Here is a 26,531-nt window from a genome sequence, read left to right as displayed (position 1 = left end):
ATTTCGAAAGCTGCAGTACTTTGGAATGAAACACACACACGCACACACACACGCACACACACACATACAATTTCCTTGAAAGCTTATTTATTCATTCATTCATTGATCCATTAATTTCTTTTTTCATTTTCAACAGAAATATGTATTTTAACCGAAATTGAATGCATAAATATACAATGCAATATACAACACACGAAATACATTACACACTAAGAAATCAGGGTTCAAAATTGAACCTCTAGGCGTGATGCAATAGCAGCACCCCTTTTCCCTCAAAATTTGAACCCCTGTCTAGGGTTCAATTTTGAACCCCATAAAAATGAACCCTCTGAATTCAAAACTGAACCTCAAGGTTTATTTTTTAAGGGGTTCAAAATTGAAAAATTGAAAATTGAAAATTGAAAATCATAAAAATGAACCCTCTGAGTTCAAAACTGAACCTCAAGGTTTATTTTTTGCACCCAGGCAGGTTAAAAATTGAACCTCTGAAGGATACATTGTTCAACCTCAAGGTTGTAAAAAGGTTCATTCTTCCACCCAAAAGGGTTAATTCTTGAACTTTTCAGATATCAAAATTGAACCCTTTGCGGTGCATCTACGCTCCCTGGTTTTTATTTTCCCTCCTTAATGGGTTACATATATACTTTATATATATGTATATATATATATATATATATATAAAGTATATATGTAACCTTTATATATATAACCTTTATATACTTTATATATATGTATATATATATATATATATATATAGTTGAAAGAAATTGGACTGAGGCGGGACGTTGCTCTCGATCTTAGTCTCCCTTTTATTTGTCAAGCTTTCGGCCCGTCATTGGGCCTTCGTCAGGACCTACCAACAGAACGATTATTATATGAATAACCTGATGTGTCATATAATATATAATGCAATTTCACATATTACCAATCTTTTAAATCATTTCCTTTATATACACAAATCAATCATTCAATTCAATAAAAATATCCAATCTAACCTCAAATCATCATCAGAATAACATCATATGTCCAAAAATATATATAAATAAATTCTTATATCATAACGCTGCCATATAATAATCATATTGTCTTAGCATGATGATCACAAACAGAGTCATTATACATATATATCCTATTCATATGTCTATTTGCATTGTGTATATGTATACATCCGCATACGCACACATAAATGAATTGTTATCATAATGCTGCCATATAATAATCATATTGTCTTATAATTCTTAGCATAATGATCACAAACAGAATCATTATACATATATATCATATTCATATGTCTATTTGCATTGCGTATATGTATACATCCGCATACGCACACACACACACACACACATACATACGTACATATATACATATTCACATACACACAAGTAGACACACACACACTCACATACGCACACACACACACAACTCCGGTTGATATAATACTATCTAAATCAACATATGTTATTTTATTTCGTATATTACCGAAATATAATAGCGTCAACCCTGCCAAAAATATATCAACTCTTAGATCAAATGTGTAAACAACAACAATTTCTGTAAATTACCTGCGTGGGACTCGTGTGGTTATCGTGCATCCCAGCACCGTGTGCTCATATTCTGTTCAAAAATACAATAATTACCATTCAATCATTCATAATGCCTCTTATTTTGCAGATATAATCAAACATAATCATATTAAAACATCACAAGATCATATTCACAAATCCATCATACACTATTTTCCATATCATTCTTATCCATGCAGTCAGATCAACTCGTGACGCTCAACAGTAATCATGAATCGTGTGATCATACAATAAATATCAACAGAATTTCACAATAATAGTATTCAATCATAATATCTGTTATGTTACATATAAAAATACAGTCAAAAATAATCATATCAGAAATCACAGATTCATACATTTTCCAAAAATCATCATTGTACACCATTATACATTTCATTCATATCAAATCACATAAACTTATTACGCTCAACTTTATTCATACATCTTGTGATCATACAATATATCAGTACATATACAAATGAAATCTCAATAATCACAATATATCTAACCTGAAATTTATTAGGGTGTTTTACCTGTATGTTGGGCTTTATTTTGTCCTGTCTGGTCATGGCCAAGTCTTCTGCTACGGGTGTCTTACTGTGAGTCTGAAGTTAGAGTGAGGGGGTTCGGGATAAGAGCTATGTAGGGTTCATTGGTCAACGTTAATGCCATCGGGGGTCAGTGTTTTCAATTTCTTTATCCAGAAGGATTCTCTATGAAGGATTACTTGGCGGGATTTTGTTCGAATTGTTTCGATGCCTGTGATCTTTACATTGTCAATTGAGTGGTCGGGCTGGTTAAAGTGTGTTGTGTAGGGGAGGGTTTTTCGCTTGTTGGGTGTATTGTAGTTCAGTATTTCCGATTTAGTGTTGCTGAATCTGGTGTACAAGGATGTTTCTGTCTTTCCCACGTATTGTTTGTTACATTTCGTGCACGATATCAAATAAATGAGCCAGTCTGACTTGCATTGTATTTTGGATGTGATTGGGAATTCTTCCCCCGTGACATTACTTTTGAACTTGTTGCCCTCTTTAACAAAGTTGTGAAGCATGCACCGTTTGGCTTCGCATTTGGCAAAGCCGTTTGTGTTGTTCTCATTCAGCTGGTCATTTTTGGGGTCGCCAGAGTATGTTAGTAGGTCGCGGAGGGTGCGGGGGCGTCGGTATGCAACCAACGGGGGATCCGAGAGTATCTCTGAGAGTGAAGCTGATTCATCTAGGGTTTTTTGTTCCTTTTTGAGAATTTTGTGTAGTTTGGCGGTGGCGGGACTGTATGTTAAGACGAAAGGGGTTCTTTCTAAGGGGGGCCGTTCTTTTTTGTCAAATAATTCCGCGCGGGGGATGGAGCGAGCTCTGTTGATTTGTAGTTTAGTTTGTTGGGGAGGGTAATCACACTTGTCGAGATAGTGTTGGAGATTTTCGAGGTGTTTGTCTGTGCTTTCTGGCTGAGAGCAGTTACGTTTGATTCTAAGGGCCTGGCTGTATGGTATGCTTTTGAACACATGTCGGGGGTGGCATGAGGAGGGAGGGAGGAATGTGTGAGAGTCTGTAGGCTTGGAGTATAACTCTGTCTGGAGAGTTCCGTCGTCTGAGAGGACCTTTAGGTCAAGAAAGTTGACACAGTCGGGGGATGACTCAAACGTGAATTTGATTCGGGGATGGAGGGCGTTCACTGTGTTTTGGAATTGTGCTAATGATTGGGGGCATTGTGTCCAGATGAATATGATGTCATCAATGTATCGTTTCCACGATCTCGGGAAGATTGCGTTTGTGAGTTCTAATAGCTCTGCCTCTATCTCCCCCATGAAAATGTTGGCATACGATGGGGCAACAGGGGTGCCCATAGCGGTACCCTCTATTTGCAAATAGTTCTTGCCGTTGAACTGGAAATTGTTCAATGTCAGTACCAGTTCAAGAAGACGAATGAGCTGGTCGGTTGGAGGGGAGGGGTTCATTCGGGCGTTGAGGGCGTTTCGACATGCTTTGATGCCCTCATTGTGGGGGATGTTCGTGTACAACGAAGTTACATCGGCTGTCACTAGTATGCTTTCTGGGGGGAGGGGGTTCTGGGTCAGATTCAGGTCATTTATGTGGTTGAGAAAATCGGTAGTGTCCTTTAGGTGAGAGGGTAATTTTTCAACCAGGGGGCGGAGGTGGAAGTCAAGGAATCTTGAAATTTGCACAGTGGGGCACGCGCATCCTGAAACAATAGGGCGTCCCGGGTTGTTGGGCTTGTGGATTTTAGGGAGGAAGTACATGTTTGGGCGACGTGGATCCTTTGGAATTAGTTTTTTCTTTAAGTCTGAGTTCACGTCAAGGCTTCCCACAGCTGTTTTTACCTTTTGTAGGTGTTGAGGGGTGGGGTCATGATCTAGGGCCTTGTATGTCTTTGTATCTGTTAGTTGTCGTAGACCTTCGTTGATGTATGTGTCGGTTGACATGACAACCGTACACGATCCCTTGTCAGCTGGTTTTATGATTATCTCTTTGTTGCGTTTGAGACTGTAGAGGGCCTTTCTCTCTGATTTGGTTAGATTGTCACATCTTTTGTTTCTTTTACGTTCGTGAGTACTGACCATGTTGAATGTCGCGGTTTCTACTTGCTCTAAATACTTGTGCAAGCTGGGCTCCTTGACGAAGGGAGTCCACGCGCTTTTTGTTCTTAGCTGTTCTGGCAGCTGAGTCTGATCATTTTCTTTAGCCGGCCGATTATTGTTAAGGTCAGATTCTTTTTTCTGCTTCAGCGCGAAGTGTGTTTTTAGCGTCACTCTGCGTTTAAATGCATCTATGTCTGCTTTTAGTTGTAGTTCGTCCATATGGGGTGGGGTGGGGCAGAATTTTAGTCCTTTCGATAGGAGGCTGTGTTCTGCCTCAGAAAGTCGGTAGTTAGATATATTCACTACTGCGTTATTGGTGTTTGGGGGATTTCGTTGTTTTGTGATTTCTTTGTCCTGAGTTTGGTGGTGGATTTTCCGCCGTTTTGTATAGTTTCGTTTTCTGAAATGGCGGTTTTTGTGCGTTTGGCTCGTTTTTTGTCTTACCGGGCAACTTTCAGAGTTGTGAATTCTATTTTTACAAAGTTCGATGTCGCGACGGAGTTTTGATTCTTTGCTGGCTCTTATTTGTGTAATCTCCCTACTAATAGATTTCTCTATTGAATTCAAAGATTTGTGATACGTTTCGGGCGTGGTTCCGTTCCAGAGCTCTTGTTTCTTTTCTTTCAGTGAGGCGTCAATCGAGTCAAGTTTCAATTCTACCAAGTCGATTGTTTTGTCGCGTAGAGAGCAAGAAGCGTCCCAAAGGATTGATTCCCATTCCTCATTTTCTGGGGCGAGGCAGCATGGCTTTTGGAGGTGTAGGCCTTTTGGGATGATGTCTCTTTCCTTGTAGTGGCATAGGAAGTTCAGGTGTAGTTGACATTTTTGTTTCCGCATCGATGTCTTCCGTATTTCACGCATGAGCGATTCTGAGGTGGTGTGTGGGGGGATCGTGGTCGTAGATAGTTGTGGTGTGGTCATTGTTCCGTTGGTAGGTTGGGGGGAGGGAGGGCCGTCCATGCCGCGACGGATCCAGGTACAAGTACTTGAATGCAGGGTCAGGGTGAGTAGTACGTATAATGTGAGAAATAGTTCCCTGGGTCCCGAACGTACGCGGTGCCGCATTGTTGGATGCATATAGTTGAAAGAAATTGGACTGAGGCGGGACGTTGCTCTCGATCTTAGTCTCCCTTTTATTTGTCAAGCTTTCGGCCCGTCATTGGGCCTTCGTCAGGACCTACCAACAGAACGATTATTATATGAATAACCTGATGTGTCATATAATATATAATGCAATTTCACATATTACCAATCTTTTAAATCATTTCCTTTATATACACAAATCAATCATTCAATTCAATAAAAATATCCAATCTAACCTCAAATCATCATCAGAATAACATCATATGTCCAAAAATATATATAAATAAATTCTTATATCATAACGCTGCCATATAATAATCATATTGTCTTAGCATGATGATCACAAACAGAGTCATTATACATATATATCCTATTCATATGTCTATTTGCATTGTGTATATGTATACATCCGCATACGCACACATAAATGAATTGTTATCATAATGCTGCCATATAATAATCATATTGTCTTATAATTCTTAGCATAATGATCACAAACAGAATCATTATACATATATATCATATTCATATGTCTATTTGCATTGCGTATATGTATACATCCGCATACGCACACACACACACACACACACATACATACGCACATATATACATATTCACATACACACAAGTAGACACACACACACTCACATACGCACACACACACACAACTCCGGTTGATATAATACTATCTAAATCAACATATGTTATTTTATTTCGTATATTACCGAAATATAATAGCGTCAACCCTGCCAAAAATATATCAACTCTTAGATCAAATGTGTAAACAACAACAATTTCTGTAAATTACCTGCGTGGGACTCGTGTGGTTATCGTGCATCCCAGCACCGTGTGCTCATATTCTGTTCAAAAATACAATAATTACCATTCAATCATTCATAATGCCTCTTATTTTGCAGATATAATCAAACATAATCATATTAAAACATCACAAGATCATATTCACAAATCCATCATACACTATTTTCCATATCATTCTTATCCATGCAGTCAGATCAACTCGTGACGCTCAACAGTAATCATGAATCGTGTGATCATACAATAAATATCAACAGAATTTCACAATAATAGTATTCAATCATAATATCTGTTATGTTACATATAAAAATACAGTCAAAAATAATCATATCAGAAATCACAGATTCATACATTTTCCAAAAATCATCATTGTACACCATTATACATTTCATTCATATCAAATCACATAAACTTATTACGCTCAACTTTATTCATACATCTTGTGATCATACAATATATCAGTACATATACAAATGAAATCTCAATAATCACAATATATCTAACCTGAAATTTATTAGGGTGTTTTACCTGTATGTTGGGCTTTATTTTGTCCTGTCTGGTCATGGCCAAGTCTTCTGCTACGGGTGTCTTACTGTGAGTCTGAAGTTAGAGTGAGTATACTTTATATATATATATATATATATATATAAAGTATATATGTAACCCATTAAGGAGGAAAAATAAAAACCAGGGAGCGTAGATGCACCGCAAAGGGTTCAATTTTGAATACATGCATGTATTAAATAGACATATATATATATATATATATATATATATATATATATATATATTATATATACAATATTACATACAATATATATATATATATATATATATATATATATATATACAATATTACATACAATATGTATATATATTATATATATTATATATCCTGCTGAAATAATGGAGATGTTCAAGCTTAAAGTACAGCACAGTGTTCAGAGTTGTTCAATCAAACACATACTCCTTAGCAATGCCAACACAAACTCCTTAACAATGCCACCACCAATTCATTGTACATGCTGCTCATACTTCATGTTTGGCACACACTTTGCACAGAGAAATTAAAACATATCTGCATCACAGATGATTACATTTCATGTTTGTTTAATAAAGTCTTGGGATGATAAAAAACGAGGAAAATTAAATAAAGAGATATTCCCCATTTTTGTACATTATCGAAGTACAGTTCATCATTTGGTACATACAAACTTGTCACTTTCATTTGTCAAGATGGATACATTTCTGCATTCACACAAAAATTCACATGTATTAATTTCATAGGCTAGGTTTTCATTATTCAAAACAAAGAATTAAGTCAAATCAAGTTTTTGCATTATAATGTAATACATGTACAATTAAGAAAGTTAAATACAATACATGTACATAACATATACTCATATGGTAAAGGAATACAACGTATATTTAAATTTTGTAAATAAGGGAAAACAATATTCCCTGATGAAAAAAAAAATGTATCAAAGATCTGTCATTATATTATCATTACATCATTTCAATTCCCTATAAGAATTTCTTTATGACAAAAAATAAACATAAAAATCTCTCCCAGCAGAAAAAAAAATGAAACATTTGCAATCCATGTGCATTGTGCAAAAAGTACACTTTTATCATCTAAAGAAAGCAGAGCTGTTAATTCCAGGTGTTGCATTTGCAAGCAGTTACAACACAGTGAATTCAGGTAAAAAATAAAACAGTTGTATAAAAGGTATACATGTACATTACAAAACCTTCATGGTTAGTTTCCACATGCATAGAAGGAAACAAAATGGCCACAATACTTTCCAGCTACATGTATATGCAAATGAATGAAAATACTTCATAAATTAAAGATTAATATCTAGAGATCTTCAAAAAAGAAGGATCATTAACAAGTAATCAAAGCACAGTACAAAAATATTGGTAGGATTTCCGTGAACACATCTTTACATGGCTAATGTTTACATACTATAATTGTAAAGGTTAGTATCCTCACCTGTTACATAACAGAAGGAAAAGAAGGATACCAAGTTTGCTGAAACTGCAATAAAATAAATAATCAACACCACTAATACACACACACATGCAAATTGTGACAAGCAAAAAAGGAAAAAGGACCCCCCCCCCTCCTTCCTCTAACAGCATCCAATTAACCCAAAGTATGGGGATATGTCTATTCCATCGATATAGGGATGGCATTTGTAACTAGAATCACATTGTACGAGATATGATAGAAGAGAGAGGAACACTCAGAGATAATAGTAGGATAGCATAGGCAGGATAGGAGAGGCATAAAACAGGAAGGTACAGGAATTGTCCAGCTTTATACAGAAAGCTTGAATGATACCACTGTACTACAGTGTAATTCTCAGTGCTGGCTCAAGGCTAAAATTCATCTTCCACCCAAAACATCAAAATGCAGCTTATATTCATAAGCAAGAATGACAAGAAAACCAAACTACTCTAGCTGCAAGAATTTCTATAACAACCTCGAGGATGATAGTACTGTACAAAGTGTCAGCATACAAAACAATACATTTTTTTAGTGTTTTAGTCATTTAGGCAGAGGATGATACACAATGCAAAGCAGATACAAGTATTAACTCATCACGATACAAGTAGCCAAATGGTTGTAACCTTACAGTGATTTCTTTAAAATCATTCGATGAAGTGTTGATGAAGCTTGAATGATACCACTGTACTACAGTGTAATTCTCAGTGCTGGCTCAAGGCTAAAATTCATCTTCCACCCAAAACATCAAAATGCAGCTTATATTCATAAGCAAGAATGACAAGAAAACCAAACTACTCTAGCTGCAAGAATTTCTATAACAACCTCGAGGATGATAGTACTGTACAAAGTGTCAGCATACAAAACAATACATTTTTTTAGTGTTTTAGTCATTTAGGCAGAGGATGATACACAATGCAAAGCAGATACAAGTATTAACTCATCACGATACAAGTAGCCACATGGTTGTAACCTTACAGTGATTTCTTTAAAATCATTTGATGAAGTGTTCTTCACAATACAATATTACCTGCCAGTATACTACACTGATTTTATGAAGACTGTTTCAGACTGTAGTTGATTGCCCTGGACAAAGGTTTCATCATGGATGCATCTGTAGAACTGAGTGAAGTTGTAGCGATTCATTCCACGAAGACAGCTGAAGAAGGTGCCTCAGTCATGCAGAATACCTGGGGGAAAACAACAACAACAACAAAAGTGTTACACTCTCCTCTGTATAGTGATCCAAAAATGTACAATATATCATACATTTATTGAGAAGATTAATTTCTGGGAGGAAGGAAAACACCAAATTGAACATTTCTATGGGTTGCACTTTCCTGACAAATCACATGTACAACACACTCTACACACCCTCTTAAGCTTAAATTTGATTGTAGGGTAACAATCTCAAAACAATGCTATACTACATGTACAATATAATTCTAGAACTTTAATAGACCATACACTCTACACTGAAAATTTGAAAATGCTCTGCCATCTGGATGAAATATATGCCAATGAAGAACAGGTGAAGTCAAAATTACTTGTGAGGGCCATCAACCCTCTCCATGAAAAAGGTCATACTGATCATGTACCGAGTTTTCACATTCAATTCAAAAATGCAGATTAACCTTGAACTGGGAACAACTGTTGATTGAGAGAAGAGAGATGACCAGTCCAGTCGTATACTAGTACTGGGACAAACGTCTTGTCCAGGATCATCCTCCTTTTATGTTGATGCAGTGACTGCATCAGCAATTCGGTACAGCGTATTTGGCCCAGTATACACTGGACTCCTGTTATAATGAGGTCCTCAGGGCCTACAGTTTTCTTTCGTTTTATCAAAGTTTTGTTGCAACCAAACAAGTAAACAATAAAGCAACAAATGTAGAGCCAATAACATTATGGCCTCAATTTCAATTTTGTTGTAACGTTATTTATCAGAACAGGAGTGCACTGTGTGTATGTATAAAGACTGATGCATTAAAGAGTTCCATGAATAATACATTTGAACATACAATGCAAAAAAAAAAAAAAAAATGAGACACAGCAGTCTCGTGATCAACTCACAGTATTGTTCTTTGGCAGATCCAGTACAGGTCAGTTGCAGGTTAGGTGGCAGCGACATATGGCAGCAGACTTTTCTGGACTTTGCGAAATGTTGGCAAGGTTTCTTTCTTCCTTGGCGTTGTAGTGTTGCGATTCCTGCATTAAATCTATTAAGCACATGTACAAAAGTAAACCGAATACATAGTATGTCATCTTTGATAATCCAACTAAAAAACAACAGTAATGTAGAGCGTGCAAGAAAGAATTGGATGCTATATACATGGCCACAGGAACCAGGGGGACTCGGGCCCCTAATTTTTCGGCACAATACAAAGGAAAACATTATAATTGTCCCCACTTCGGGTCCCCATCCCCCCCCCCAACTTTCTTTACCCGAAAGTGTGTAAGTGGCACTAGAAAGAAATACATGTAGATAAAAACCTGGAAGTGTGAGCACCATAAGGATCTGTTTTTGCGCTGAATACTTTTTTGTTTTGTTTTGTTTTGTTTTTTGCTTGTAAGCTGAAACCTGGAAGTGTCACCAAAAGTTGCATTCAAGGCCTTTTTTTTTTTGCTTGTTAGCTCATGAAACTAGGAAGTGCCCCCCCCCCCCACTTTTGAAAACCTTCCGCCAACAGTGATACAAAGACTCTGCATGGCATACTGCAATTAATCTTACAAGATTAACCATTCGATCTTTGCAACTCTTACAGATAATTAATGCTGCATTTGCAACATTCATAAGAAAACAGTTTTTATATCAAAGGGAGCAAAAGTGCATTTTCCTGGCCTGCAGAGAAAACTCACCTTTGTCTTGGTGTCACAAGTAGAGAAGAAGCTTTGACATCAGGTTTCATACCGAGAATACTCCCAGGGAGTAGGATGCAGTTCAGCGCAGCATAGTCCATAATGAAACAAACAACATCCTTCATTTGCTGTAAGGACAAGGATGCTTCAAACACCTTTGACCTGAAGAAAGAAAGAAAGAAAGGGGAAAAAGAAAGAAACTTGCAATGGTAACACAGAAATTTGAATTTATATTGAACTGTTCATGTGCAGTAGGCCCTATAACAAATCTGCAGGTAACAGTGCCGTCAATGCGATACAAAGCATAAGGGTCTGAGTAACGTACCGTACACTTGTTGTACCGGTACGGGTACCAATTGTAACCTCAAATTTACCACCACCCACCAGTTTAATATGTAGATGAATGATGTCTGCACAGCGCATGGTGATGTCAATTGCTCACACTTAATACAATGTACTAGTCTGCTACATGACGTACAACACTGCTGGCAACTTGTATTTTCACTTCGAAATCAGTATAATTATGATCGACTGTTGTTCACCATGTCCATAGATATAAAGTTTGGGCCATAAAGTTTATACATGTACTGTAGATCTACTTGAAATATCTCTTCTTTTTTTTGATAATCAGTACCGGTATCATCAGCTTCACACCCTTGCCACACTGACACAGCTAAACCTTTTAGTCTAGCTAGTCGGCCACTATATATCGTACAAGAAACTTTATTATACCAGTATAGGATTTTACTGTACTCAGTCTGCACTACTGTGGTACTGACTGCGGCACTGTGCAACCAAACCCAAGTAAGAAGGAATTTCTTTCACACTGATGATTACTAGCTGTACCTCCTCTGCCTTAGTACAGTTTGATGCACATTCTCTCATTCAGTGTTTCAATCACCGGTATCCGTATCATGTGTGTCACCGCCGACCGCGACTCTCACACAGCTTATCATGCAGACTGTATCAGGGGCATGCAGATATGACTAGTGACAGTGCGCGATCGAGTCTTAGTCCCATACACAGTTGTACACTGTGGGAGCCCGAACGCTTCGAGTTCGGGCAGGTCGCAGCAGTTAATAGCCTACTGACTCTGTAGACTGTCTCATATAAGCACATACAATAGAAGACGAAACAGTATCACAAATCACTATACATTAAACTACAATGTACCATTAAATTAAACAATGCAAACTGTTTTGCCTTATTTCTTGTCGATAGTCTCACTCAGAATGCGTGAGACTTGGTAACTCTGCTAAATGGCAGTAGCAAGCAGTAGTAACCGTAAAGAGGCCCGTATTACTTCCCATTTACTAGTATAGGTCATATGATTTTGCATGTACAGTGTATTAATACACGCATGAACGTGGTAACAAAGAACGGCACGACAAACAATTGAAATTAGGCCTATTACCGAAGAATTGAAGGATCTAGCCGTACAGAAGCAACCAAAATATGTCATGATTTACAAAGTGATCATTTACTCACCTTAGTCTTGTATAAATCAGCAAGTCTTGCAACGAAAAAGCCCCGCTTCAATGCAATTGCACGGGAGTTCTAGAACGAAATGGAAGTGAACTGTCGCGACGCTTTGCTTTGTGACACGTATACACATACTGTACTACAGTATACTAGTAGCTAGCTCGCTGTATGATATGCCTCGATCGTCTTCTCTGATGTGAGTGATTGGTTAATTTCCGGGATTGGCGTGTTAGTCTTTGCTCACGTACTGCTTATGAAACTGGCACGAACAAAAAATGCTATTTCATTTTATCAAACACCAACAAACATCTTTATATTGATTGATTTGCAATCTTAAAGATGAACATCATCCACAATTCAAATCACTACTGATACTGCATTACAAATCATAACATGTTTGAACGCAACACTATGATCTAGGTTTTTGTAGCAGACTAACTCTTCTATTTGGAGACGTTCAAAAATTAAACTTTCTCAAAGGTGAACCCCATTCGGAGTAAATAGCACCCATAGAAGTTAAATATTCAACCCTAGTCCACGCAAGGGTGCATTGGGTCAAATTCAACCCCAAATTGAACCCTGATTTCTTAGTGTGTATGATATGTTCCCAAAACATAGCTTATCATCACTTTGTATACTACATCATGGTACATGAAGATATTTCAGTACAGCGTGATTTATTGCATAATAATGATACATTCTTAATGACAATAATCACGTGTATGAATTAGGAGGACTAATATCAATAACTTATGCCTATCTGTGCATAATGGATAATCAAATGGTTAGTCTCCTGAGTACACCGACAACTCTAACTCATTTAAATCAAACTACAATGGTTTCGGCATAAAGGCGTAGGGTGATGATAAAGCGCGATTTTTATTGATTGTTTTATTTGAGTTTTTCAGAAATAATAAACTGCCCTTTGATTTAGGGCTACTTCATGGCACATCCATATCGCTAGAAATGAGAATCGCATACGAGAATATCACGTTTTCATAATAGGTATAACGTGAGCATTAGTATGTATGTGTGTCCGCGTGTGTGTTTGCATATGTGACCGTGCACCTCAAAACGAACATAAAGTCGCACATACTGATTTTGCGTGAGGACTGAAAATAAGTGAAATGGGTCAACCTAGCCGAAACTTGACTTTTTCATATTTTCTGAAAGAGCGGGTCTTCTTTTACATTATACTTAAATTCGGTATCATAAAACGGGCAGGAAAGTATGTTTTTTTTTAGCAGTTTATCTCGAACATTTTTGGTAGAATAGTGTGATTAGGTGTGTCTTAAGAATTCCTTTTTCATTTCTGAAAACCTTGTCCACACTCTTCACTTTCAACTCTAATAACTTTTGAAAAGATAGTGCTACTGCTTCGAAAGTTGATATTAATTATGGACAGAATGTCTTAATGAGGCATGCTTAATTTCAATTTAATCTGATAATCCCTTCATTGTTGTTACTCTGGTGGTTTACTTCCTGTTTTTTGTCTCATTCATTGCACAGCCAGCAAGGTTTGGTAAAGATTAAGCACTTGAATAGACACTGTACTTCAGAGTCTCTTTTCTCAGTTCACACTTTCCCTGAGTTTGTGCTTTCTTTCCAATATTTAGATAGGTTAGGAGAGTCCATTTGACTTGATGTATACATCATTTTAATGCTTAAAGTCTGCTCTTTCAGAATATGGTCTTACCTAAAAATTCGTGTCTGGCGACTTTTTGTTTGTTTTGAGGTGCAGGGTCACATTATGTGTTTGTTCCCGTGTGTGTTTTGGGGTGTGTGTCTGTTGGTGTGCGTTTGTTAGTGTATGTCTGTTGGTATATGTCTGTTGGTATATGTCTGCTGGTGCATGCCTGTTGGTGTGTGTCTGTTTGTGTGTGTCAGTTTGTGCATTTGTGTGTTTGTCTGTGCATGGGAGTAAATACCACGCATTATGTGACGTGGACGAACCAGAGATTATTGATGTTCTTCCGACCGACTTGGAAAAATAATTGCGCGCAATTCTAATGTGCTCACTTTAAAGCCTGCGTGAGAAGAAAAAAAAAAGAGAAAAGAACGCCCATGCAAGACTTTATAAAGTGTCGCTAAAAGCACCCAATTTACAAGGTGCGGTAAGTTAACATCTACCCCTGATGAAAGCTCTTAGATGAATACAGGGGGATTCAAACCAGGATGAAGGTTGAAGATATGCGACCTTTCGTCACCGACCATCACGGTAGACCCTACCTAGAACAGTCGTACACACTCTCAAAATGTATCACCCGTCACGAATTTATTGATATTTAAGAGTATTTCTATCGCAGCGATCGTAATGCATCGAATTGGCGTAAATGGGCTTGAGTGGAATTTCGTTGGTACTGGAACGTCTCCAACCCCCACCCTGTTTATGTATTCCGTCCCTGGTTGGATAAAGTGTAATTCGTTTCCTGGCAAAAGTCGTCTTGTTTTATTTTCCTCACTAACTCCTACCCCATCAAGCGCTTGTTCGTCGTTCCACTGAACTTCTCGAGTATGTGTAACGAACTCATAATATATGGAGATATGATATAAATGCGCAAAATGCATTTTTATTTCTCTTCTTATGATTTATCCCCCCCCCCACCCCCATCGGATGAATTCGTCTGTGTGAGGCGTACTTGCTAAGGGATGTGAAGGCAGAGAGATTATGATAAAAGAATTGTCAGGGAATGTGTTCAAGAAAATGGTTATCGTTTGCCTTTTCCCGTTGAGGTAGTGCACTCAGTAAATCAACCTGTTCGTTTAGTTGTTATAGGAGCTCTGTGGTATTAAACACGTGGGCGTATAGCTCCAATCAATCCCCCTATACACGCAAATAGATACACATAACAGGCCCCAAAATAAGGAAAGTGAAATAAAACATAAATTAAGCCCAAGATACTTTCAAATACTAAATTTTCTGAAATGTGCTCGGTGATTGATGTGTTTAGAATAACACGAATAAAGGAAGTATGAAAAACTAATTGAACAAAAAGACAGAACGAAATATATCGAGGTTTGATCACCAGGTGAATGAAATTACACACTTTTACATTTCGGTAAACAAGCTTATCTCTAGCATGTGTGGTTTGTCATTGTAACCAATACAATGTTTTCGGCAATGTTTGAATACGTCGAGTAATCTTATATTTTGAAGAGCATCCTCGGCAGATCTTCTTAAATCCCTTTCCACTTTGAAATTGTACAAATTGTGCGATTACTAGTTGTAAGCAATACCGTGTTTTTAGACACTCTCTTGGACACAATTTAAAACAAATCTTCTGAACAATATCTTATGATGTCTAGGCAATCTCCTAACGTAATGCACGAGTTTCAATAGAACAATTCAATACGTTTAATTTCATACTTTAAAACTTCGCTAGCCTGAGAACTGTCTTTCTTTCAGTATTCCCTAGAGAGTTATTAACGTGATTACGGAAATAAAAAAGAGGTTTAAGAATAACCACGTTACCCCCGTCATGTTCCCCTTGTCCACGAAGGGTAATGCAGCGCTCGAGTGCTGCGTGTAAGTGACATCTAGAGATCGACGGAGACAAAACGCGGTCAGAAAATCGAAGCAGTCAATAGGAACGGCTGTCGTATTAACCACGCCCGAGCATCACCCGCGCAACTCACCCGGCCATGGGCATCGTGACAGACAGAACACGTAAGTTCCCTTGGCGGGACTCGACCCTTGGTCATGTGGTTGCCCGTGTTGGTCGCTTGTCCCCCCACCTGCTGGACGATCGCGGTTTCCTCAAGATGGTTGTCCCCATCGAAAGCAACTTTGCAGTCTACTCAGGGGCCGCGGGGCATTCTTTTTTTGTCTGTTGCTGCTGCTGCTGCTGCTGTTGTTGTTGTTGTTGTTGTTGTTGTTGTTGAGTTGATGTTGTCGTTGTTGTTATTTTTATGGTATTGTGGGGGGGGGGCTGCGGCAAGGGGTGTATGGGTATAGAGCTTGTGGTTAGGTTAAAGATCGACGGTACCACCCCCCTTTCTTTAGTTTTTGTTTTGCTTGCAGGAGCCGAACGTGATGTGATGTGATGCCTTGGGGCGGCAACATCCCTCCACCCCCCCCCCCCCCATACTTTCCACTGCCCCTGTAACTGTATCAACATGTTTTGTGTTTTTTTTTAAATTTTTTTACAGATGAAGAAGAACAAGATATATGTATGCGTTATATCTTACACTTGGAAGAGGGAAAACTTACTTGAAATACATTGCACGTTCAGTTTTCAAGGGGAAAAAAATATTCCAGCTCTGCGCGATGTCTGGAGCAGTGTATCATGGGGTGAAAAGAGAAGATGATTATCGCGCGTCAAGCAATCTTTTACATTATAAGGAAAAATAAGATCAGTACAAACGAAAATTAAGTTGTAATCTAAGCACAGAATAAGCAACAGTTTGAAGACCAAGACTCTGGCGGCTTTAAAAAAAGGAGAAAAAAAAACTTTTGCGAAAAAAAAATAATAAGGGGGAAAAATCTTGGATACAATAACGCATGCCTTAAAGAACACGCCTTTCACATCAACTTAGGTTGTGTACAGAGACATAGAAGAAGCAACAGAACATGGAAAACAAAATGTTTCAAGCGCGAGATAAAGTGTCTCACTAATCCAACGTCATTACAACAACAGTGACATGGGGGAGGGGGGATGGGGGAAAGCAAATTTTCAGGTTTATTTATTTCCCCTGCTTACTGGTAGTCCTATATGCGACTGTTTGGTAAAAGGAAAAAGCGAGTCTTGTACCTTCGACTCATCACTGGCGCTCTCTGTCTTTCCTTTCGCCCCGTTTAATTACATTAGTTGTTCCTACTGTCAATATCCCAGCTTTCAGCGCTGCCGACGAGGAAGTTTTGCTCTTTGATTCTCCTCGGCAGTCCCCCGTTCAATTTGCACATGTCATTTTCCCGCTCAATTTCAGCCGTGAAGGAAGACGAGGGAAGCCACGCCTCCCATTTCACACAGCTGCTCCGGGGATGTCTTTCACTTTTAATCTTCGGACTTCCGGTTGGAAGGATGAAATTGCTCAGGCAATGTTCGAGCGGTCTGAACATTCGAGTGTTAGACATTTCCAGGGGCCGCGGAAGGAGGGAGAGGAGGATGAAGGGAGGGGGCTATTAAAGAGGGAACTGCTGCATCCCCCCTACACACACACAATTAGTCTTGTTTAGCTCTTCATAATTAAAAGAATAAAAAATCGCAACAAAAAACAAGCAAACAAATGAAGCACCCAATAAGCATCACGTATTAATCAGAAGTACAAGCACATACCTTTTTACTTACTTTGTTCATTTGGGAACTTATTCGTTTGTGCAGTAATCACATATACAGACATTATAGAAAAGAGACTTGTTAGCGAAATAGCTATTTTCCGAACCTACGTGTGTGTTCAGTATAGGTCGTGTGAAGGAATGCAATTTCTGCCGTCTGCTTTTGACTTGACCAAAGTCTGAGGCAGCATCTACAGGGATATAGTACCTACTACATCTCTCTCACACTGTAGAGATGGTGTAAACCTAAAGGAAGGAGCTCCTCCTTCTTCAACTCAGGGTTTTCATGGTTTTAATACTTTAAATTTTCATCATTGCCTTCACATACAGAATATTGTTTGTTATCATTCATGTTTGATCGTGAAAATCATGTTGTCTTTTAGAGATGCATAACCTCCCCTCCCCCTTCTTTCCGGCTGTCTGTCGTTGATATTTTGTCATACGCTTAATATAACGGTATAAGCAAACGAATATTATTAATCTACTGCTATCAAGCCTTACTTTCAATATATAACAAAACAATATCATACAAATAATACACATCATTGAGGGCTTTAGTAAGAATTACCCACACAAGGTACTTGAGGAACAGTCTAGCCGAGACTGTTTCGAAGGTACAGTGTGTGAGTAGTTACACTAATGCCCGAACAAAATGATGTGTAATATCAATATCTGTTTTATAAACTGATGCAGCAGAACCTTGTCGTCAAAAGAATTTCAGATTTGGCCTTTCAAATCTAACGGCAGCCATTTTCGCTAGTTAATAAACGATGAAATTTCGCCCCCTCATCACATTGCGACCTGAGAGTACTAATAGCCGGTCATTATGCTTTAATAATGACCGGTCATGAGCAAAATTACACGTTACGAAAAATAAAAAGCCTGGTCACGAGTATGCTGTAAAACCAAATCATTTGATTAGGATCTGCTTCTTTGTTTTATGAGCTTGTGAATTTTGCTGATGTTTTGCCACAGAATGGATTCTTTTTCCATGTGTATGAAAGGTTAAATTTGTTTAGTTATCAAATGTCACAGAGAAAGCCAATTTATGACAAAAGTGAAACTTTTTTTTCTCTTAGTTTCCCTGTGCCATTTGAAATTATACAGGGCATTTAGTCAAATTGAAGACTTTCTCGCACCAGCGACTCGGAAATAATTATGTTACAGCAAACGATAATTCTTCATTATGATGTTTGAGAGGGAATGCTATTTTCAGATGTTTTGCCATCACTAGAGGCACTCCAATACATATTTCTGAACTTATCAGTAAATGAAGCAAGAAATAGTTCACTTGATTCATGAGGGGGCTGCTCCGTTGGTCGATAATTACATGGCAGATTGCACAAGCAAGTCTGATAAAAGTAGCTTTAAAGAAGATATTTGTTGGACTGTAGCAGTCGTTCTGGAGATTGAAGAGAAATATTTCTGAATCGATACCTCATGGACCAAGTGGCCCGCGGTTAATTAGGATCGATACCATTCTCTCTCCCTAACCCTCTCTTTCTTTCTTTCTTTCTTTTTTCTCTCTCTCTTTCTGTCTCATACTTCTCTATCTCTCCCACCCCCTCAATCCCTCGTAGTCCATGGCCTAAAAAGCGCTGCATTCAATTTGAGCCGTACAGTTCGATGTAGAGCGCCGTTCTCAGTGAAAAGGCGAAGGGACGTGCGCGCTGAGCCGCCATAAAGAGTTGCAGGCCGTTACATCCCACAGCTGACCAACCCGAAAGTTTTCGTCTGGATGAAAAGAAAATGTTAGCGCACCATCACGCATTGAGGATGAGAAATAAAAGACACCCTTGTAAATTTTAAACGTGAATTACGTAGTGTTATATGATAAGGAACTTGATCCAGCAAACACTCTGTGTTATATTGGAAACGATGGATCACAACACTACCACTCTCTGTGTCTAAAGGTATAAGCACGAGGGGTTATCTGCGTACTCTCATTGATTTATGAGAGGGCAAGGATTGATGAATAGCTACCACCAAGCCAGTCATCAGCAGCGGACGCGTTTCGGGTTCACTCGCAGAGAGAGGGTGGGACGCGGGTGTGTGAGGAGAAGATACATCACGCTGATTTGGCATGGATTAAAGGCGCAACTTCGTGTGCGCGCGCACCACCAACCAAGAAGCGCCGTTGAGCAAACTCTTTCTTCGTCATCGCCGACACGGCTTTACTCTCAGAGTAGCGATGTGCACCCGGACGCGATGGTTTAACGCAAACTTCAACCTGTCTTCTCTCGTCTTCATCGGGTTTTCGTGGGGAAAAATTGTTTGCAGCAGCTTTTGCTCGTCGCTTTGTTTGAGGACTGAACTCTGATATCTTTTTTTCGATTGCAGATCAAACAGGGACATCATCATTGATTTGGGAATGAAATCCAAGTGCCACCGAGACCGGTAACTCGCCCTGAATTGTGTCGTTCGTGTGAGGAGGCAAAGAATCAGGTTAGTTCATCCAAATCTTGACACTGTGTAATTGTTGAATGTCTGCGTTCCCTCGTAGCTGATAGAAAAGGGATAGCAACCTATTTCTTGTCAAGTTAAGGACTAGATACGGACGCCACTTCGTTTCGCACGCTCTGTTTGGCTCGATATTTACACTACTGAAAAAAAAAACAATCCTGAGATAAAGCAATTGGTTACTATTGAAATGATTTGCTTCTGTTAGATCTCAAGGTTTTGTCATAAAAAAGGAACCGGATAAGGTAGAATAAATCATTTTGATTGTCACGGAGAAAAGTATTCGTTATAAACATTGCTGTGTACATTTTATCGTGTTAACTATCTGAACTATAAAATTGAGGAATATCTTTATCTATAGACATCGGTGTTTGTGTTTGTTTGTGTGTGTGTGTGTGTTTGTGTGTGTGTGTGTGTGTGTGCATGCATGAACGTGTGCATGTGTGTGTATGTGTGTGTGTTTAGATATGAGTTTGCTGTGGTAGAGAAATTTGTGCGTCTCAGCAAAAACATAAATTGTTATACGGTTTTGCATTGCATTAAAATTAATGGTTACTTTATCTCACACGTTCCGTCAAATTTACATATTTGTTTTTCTGTGACAATTCTTAATCTTGTTTTTTCTTATTTTGTCAATCATTAATGTCTCCGTGAAAGACTGTCCCTCTTAACTGATTTTTTTGTTGTTGCTAACATCGACAGTGGATTTGTGATGATGACGGAAATGCAATCAATTTGATTTGACTCGCCTCTGAGATATAAAAGAGGAGAAACAGATAGACTTACATTCTGCGTAAAATAGATTAGTTTTTGCATCGACAAAACGGTAAGTAGAAGCGAGGGAGATTCTATAAACGTTAATTCAATCGCAGTTAAATATTTCACCACGTCAGGCTGCCTCCGAGCATTACTTCCCGTTCTCTTAATGTCCATAAAACTCAAGCAGATACACTCGCGCCTTAATTTTGCTAATGCCATAAAAAGTGGAGGGCTGTACTGACGGAAAGCACGCCATTAACGACAGCAGAGTGCTTTTAACCCGCGTGCGTACTTTATACATCACCTCAACTCCTCCGCACGAAAATCATCATTTTTGTCGGAGGATGGGAATGTCTTCCCGTAGGCTGGTCCTCTTGCTCTTCTTCTTCTTCCGCATCCCAGCTGACTTAAGGAGAAGGAGAAATAGATGCCTGAAACTCTTTTATTATCCGCGTGTATGTCAGATGGAATTCTAATTATTCTCACCTGCAATCAAAGCAATCCAATGTCCGCTTACATTGTCTGTCGATGTGACTTCAGCCACCAATTTCAACAAATTCTGTGAAAACATCCCTGATGTTAGCCTTTAGTGCATTCAGGCAATAGTATTAACCGGCAATCATTTCGGCATAATGGCGTTTTATGTTTAGTTTTTCTTTTCTTTACTTTACTGTGCAAGAGACTATAGGGCCTACCATTCTACCTGTTTTCATTGCGATAGCTTTCTTATTGATTGGAATGAAAACAGACGAAAACCTCGCTCGCTTTATATAGTGGGCCTTTATAATTTATGCGGGAAACGCAATGCAGTATAGTTGGTTATCGATTTAGAAAACACACACACGGAATGGCATTCAATGTCATCAAGGTGCAATAGGCGTTTCTATCAAAATTTCGTATGATTATACGAATGGATTATACGTGTAAATGGATAAGTGCCTAATGTGTGTTGTGCGAGTATCATAAGGTCATTGCGTGCATACATAACGTGTGGAGAACTGGTCCATGTGTGTATGCATGCAAATTAATCGGAGATAGAAAGCATTATCTTTTTTTTCATTCTTTACTTGAATATATATATATATATATATATATATATATATATATATACTCTCTTTTCTCCCTTTATTGGTAGGGTTAAACAAGAAGAGAGAAATATAGAAATATATTTTCTATGAAGAAATAGTCATAAACAGAACAAGACAACATTCTTCTCACTTGTGCTGCTTAATTACATTTTTTTTTTACATGCAGGTAACACACACAAACACATGCACAAGAAATGGCAAAATGCATGCCAAGTGCGTACAAATCCAAGCGAGCAGTTGAAAGAAAGGGTGGTAATAGCTAGAATTGCAAAATTCTCGGAGAAGGCACCATTCATCGCGCGAAAGATCGGGGCCAAAATCTGCATACGATGCTAAAATTCCACCCGAGCCCGTATTAATTCAAATGAGACAGCCAGGCCGGGCCCCAATGTTCGTTATTCAGATCGCATCATGTCACCTTATCCTGGGATTATGTCTGCCTTTCTTATCTTGTGAATACTCAACAACCCCCCCCCCCCCCCCTCCCCCCCCCCCCGTCTGTCTCTTGGGGGAGTATTATTAGTGAGTATGTGCGCACATTCACACACAAACATACATACGCACTAAGAAAAAATATAATTGCTGCTGTTGTCGATGTTGTTGCGTCAAGGCCAGAAGTTGAGAGCATTCACCTTCGTTCCTGGTATCGCGGCGCGAGGGAATTACCTAATAGTCATGCCAAGCGGAATTCTTATTTGTAACGGTATATACATCGCAACACCTCCAACATGAAAGATATCTCGTCATTTCATTAGCTGAATCCTTTCGACCAAGAAAAAGAAAATATGAAAATACACCGTGCAGCTGCGTCACTGCGAGAACAAACAATTGCGTTTCTCGTCTTGTTAGCTTTTTTATATAGTGTAGATATGTTTGTTCATACCTCTCCATGTGTGCGTGTTTGTGTGTGTTTGTGTGTTTGTGACGGAGACAAGAATAAGAGGAAGGGGGTAGAGAGAACAAAGTACCTTCTTAGAGTGGTTGATGAGCGTTGATTTTTTCAATGACGTCATAAGAAATATATCAAGAACTGAATTAAACTACAGCGACCACCCACGAGCGATTAGCTGGGAGCAAAACGTCAGTTACGTCTAAAGCATGCTTTTCCTTACGTCACATTTTCTTAGGGGAGATACAAGGGCATGTGCTAGCACTTCAATATGACGTCACACAGTGGCAACAAAGAAACTGCGCTAATTGCATCAAGGTCTTCCTTCGTGAAGCTGAGCATATCACGATTGTTTGGGTTTTTTAAGGACGTCCTGTAACTTTAAGTGTGCAGTGATGTGTTTGAGGGTTTATGTGTATTCAGAGATATCACACTTACAGCATTTGGATGGAAAAGGTCGCGATTATCTGTAGGGAACCACAGGCGAAGAGACTTGTTTTAATTAGATTTTGCATTTGTATAGGAGGATGATTTCGAAGGAGAAGAAACAATCAATGGGATGTGAGTACTTTCAAAGGAAAAGATGCTTGTTGATGCCATACCCTTATGTCTTTTTGTTCAGTCTAGGAGTGCCTAAATAATATGATCTTTGAGTCTTTCTTAGATTGAGTTCATAAAGTTTTTGGAGTAGAACCTATTCCAATGGAGGGTTTTCCCTTTTTCTTTCTTTCTGTACAAGGGAAGTAGACTTCCACAAGATTATTATGGTATCGTTTTGCAAGCGAGCATAATATTGCAGATGTCCCCTTTCATTCTCTCTCTCTCCCTGGTGGAAGTTAGGTCTGCATTTGCGCGGCAAGGTATCAAAGGTGATTGCAACCATGTTCGAAACACTTTCCGCCGTGCCTGCCGTCCGTAATATTGACCCTCCTCCCGTTACCGAATTGTCCTCATCACACATAGCAAACATCCACAATAACGGAAGCATTATCTGGAGCCATTCTGAAGCGGCACCATATGATTGTGGAGCGGCATCACTCCCATCATCGGCCTGCCGTTGATCACAGGTGGAAGATTTCGCGTGGGAGGACAGAAACTTTTAGTACCCATTCCACAAGCCAGTATTGGTGGTAAAAATGGGGTGAGCCCTCTACTTCTCCGGGATGTTTTCTCGCTCATTAACCCTATGCGTGTTTCGAATGCCGATTGGCAAACGAAACCCCATAGCATTGTACACGTGGTCCAAAGTCCATGGAACAGAGAGGGTTCATAATAAGGCTATGTCACTATTAAAGGATATAATTTACCATTTGCAGATGAAACAAGAACCCAGCATTAGTGCTTCAAAATAGTTCTAAAATGTGAGTCAGGGATAGAAACAACCAATGTAAAAATTTGAACCAATATAATCGATCTTAAGTATTGTTAAATGTACAAAATGTGAACAATAGTTATGATAAAAATGTTTCCAGACTAAACCGTCTACAGTAGTATGGTTTGATGAGAAAAATAGTGATATCTTCTTATATTTTAGGCTTTAATGCATTATATACATGGTAGGATGTTTTGTGATATAACTGACTTACACATATGCATCAAAAGTGATATCTTGAACATTTTTAAAATCACTGCTCCTAAAGATAAACAGGACCTTTAAGTTGCATGCTACCGGTGTTTCTGACATTGTGTAACATGACGCTACGACAAAGATAATAAATATGAAAAGAAACACCATTGAATATGATCGCCAAATATTACGAAAAGGTTACAAAAGAAATAATGTGCGTATCTGATGGGGATATTACACTTGTTTGTTAACCCTTATGCTATATACAGTGCTAGACTGACTGTTTAGCAAACCTTCTATCAGCATGGTAGATTTGTTCGCAGATACAAGCAGCTTGATAATGAAAACATGAATTCCAAACTTGTTTTTCTATTCATTTCGAATCTATTATCATACAGTATTTTCTTCTTATTTTTCAAACTGAACCATCGTTATTGTACCAAAAAAAGAGAGAAAACAACAACACCAAAAACCAAACCAAACCGGTGCCTTTAACTGATGAATGAGATTACAATACATATTCCGAAATATTCTTCCGTGTCGACATAAGCTTTCGTATGCTCTTCCTCTCTCGGTAGAACAGTGCAGCCTTGACACGGAAAACGTGTCGCCGTAACTATCCAAAAATACTTTGCCGCCACTTATATGTAGCAGAAGTCACAGGCAAGCTGAAGGACGTCACTTCCGCACGTCTGGTGGGGGCGCCTGCAAACTTGAGAAGCACCTACTTTTAGCGCGCTTCTGTCTTTGAATTTGTCACTGTAAAGATTGAAATAATGCGTTTCTACCTTCTTCGCAATCTCTGGTGGATTGGAATGCGTCAAAACAATCTCGCGTTACGTTAAATAACCTTCAGAAGCATCAGTTCCGATTCCGAGAACAAAACGCCGTCACATCGACGGCAAGTTGGCGGCTTACATATCAACGATAGAAAAAAAAATAGTAATAAATGCTACAGGAGGAAACATTCCTTTTTACAAAGCAGATTCTAGAAAAGCCGGTTAAATATTTAGGATCCGTCATTAATGTTCATGGCTGTTTTCTCAGTTGCCTGTTTGCTTGGAAACACAGACTTAGGCGTTTGTATGTAGAGTACAGTTCCAGTTGAATTATTTAAAAGTTTACGGAATTTGGAGAAGAATCATTTAAAGGTTTACGGAATTTGAGGAACATTAACTTCTGTTTGAAAGTTCAACACCTAGTGGTCTTTACTGTAAGGCGAAACTTGTATCTTATTACGCGGAAAGCTTCCAGGGCCCCGTTGCAAGAAAGTTGCAATCAATTGCAAATAATTGCTAATTTTGAAACAACCATTCTGATTGGCTCAGGGTCTGCCCTATTAAGAAGACATGCATGCAACAATGATTTTGATTGGCCAGTGACAATCAGTTGCAAGTTGCGTTTAAACGCAAAGTTTCTAGCAACGGGGCACAGGTCAGACAGATAAGAAGTTTATGGGGGCATTTAGATTGTCGTATACACTTCATGAATTGTGAAATTAATTTTACTTTTTTTTTCATTTCCAATAGAAATTTAATTGCTGTAAAACATTTGAAAACATATAATGACCCAAAATCATTACGACAGTGTTGCAGGGAAAAATACTGTGAACTGGAATACAATAAATGCTGTGACTTTTGTACGAAACAGCAAATCATAATGGTTGGAAATGAAGGGGACTGCTATGGAAGGTCTGTCAGTATCAAATGTGTGCCGATATCCAAAATTGCAACAAAACGAATGTCTCAGAGGTCATTAAAAAATTTTTGAAGGATTCAAAGATTCTCAAATGACGAATTGGGTCCTCACTTTGCCACGGTTCGAAAGATTATTCAATGTTTTTGGAGAGGTCCTTTAATGGGAAACAACTTTCTCCGATCCCCTGGTATTTCGCCGCGTGCCATGATCTCACCAGACGTCGCGTGTCTTCTCTCGCCCCCTCGTCGGCCTAGACTTTTTTTTTTCTGATGCAGCTCTTCGTGAATCTGTCCTAAAACAAATACTCTTTGAGCTCTGTGGTGATTTCATGGCTTTAGTTTGCTGATTGCTCTTCGTCCTCCCCTCGCCCAAATAAAGGC

General features: G+C 38.7%; 2 protein-coding genes across 2 annotated transcripts in view; one reads left to right on the top strand and one right to left on the bottom strand.

Moving 5' to 3' along the window:
• Window positions 1–2,162: 2,162 nt before the first annotated feature.
• LOC139720203 (uncharacterized) lies at window positions 2,163–4,008 on the bottom strand. Its single transcript, XM_071631566.1, has 2 exons — window positions 2,580–4,008; window positions 2,163–2,173 (listed from the first exon to the last, which is right to left on the bottom strand). Exons 1-2 carry the CDS (start codon window positions 4,006–4,008, stop codon window positions 2,163–2,165), a joined length of 1,440 nt encoding a protein of 479 aa, XP_071487667.1.
• A 15,852-nt stretch (window positions 4,009–19,860) lies between these two features.
• Window positions 19,861–26,531, top strand: part of LOC139720174 (PDF receptor-like) — a 126,189-nt gene continuing 119,518 nt past the window's right edge. Inside the window, exon 1 of the mRNA XM_071631539.1 lies at window positions 19,861–20,135. The gene's annotated coding sequence lies outside the window, so the exon portion shown is untranslated. The remainder of the gene's footprint in view (window positions 20,136–26,531) is intronic.

This window comes from Diadema antillarum, unplaced genomic scaffold (genome assembly GCF_040938485.1).
Source record: "Diadema antillarum isolate AM-2024a unplaced genomic scaffold, OU_Dant_1.0 scf00000123, whole genome shotgun sequence".
In the NCBI taxonomy this organism is placed as follows: domain Eukaryota; kingdom Metazoa; phylum Echinodermata; class Echinoidea; order Diadematoida; family Diadematidae; genus Diadema; species Diadema antillarum.
This window is presented reverse-complemented; position numbering and strand designations above follow the sequence as displayed.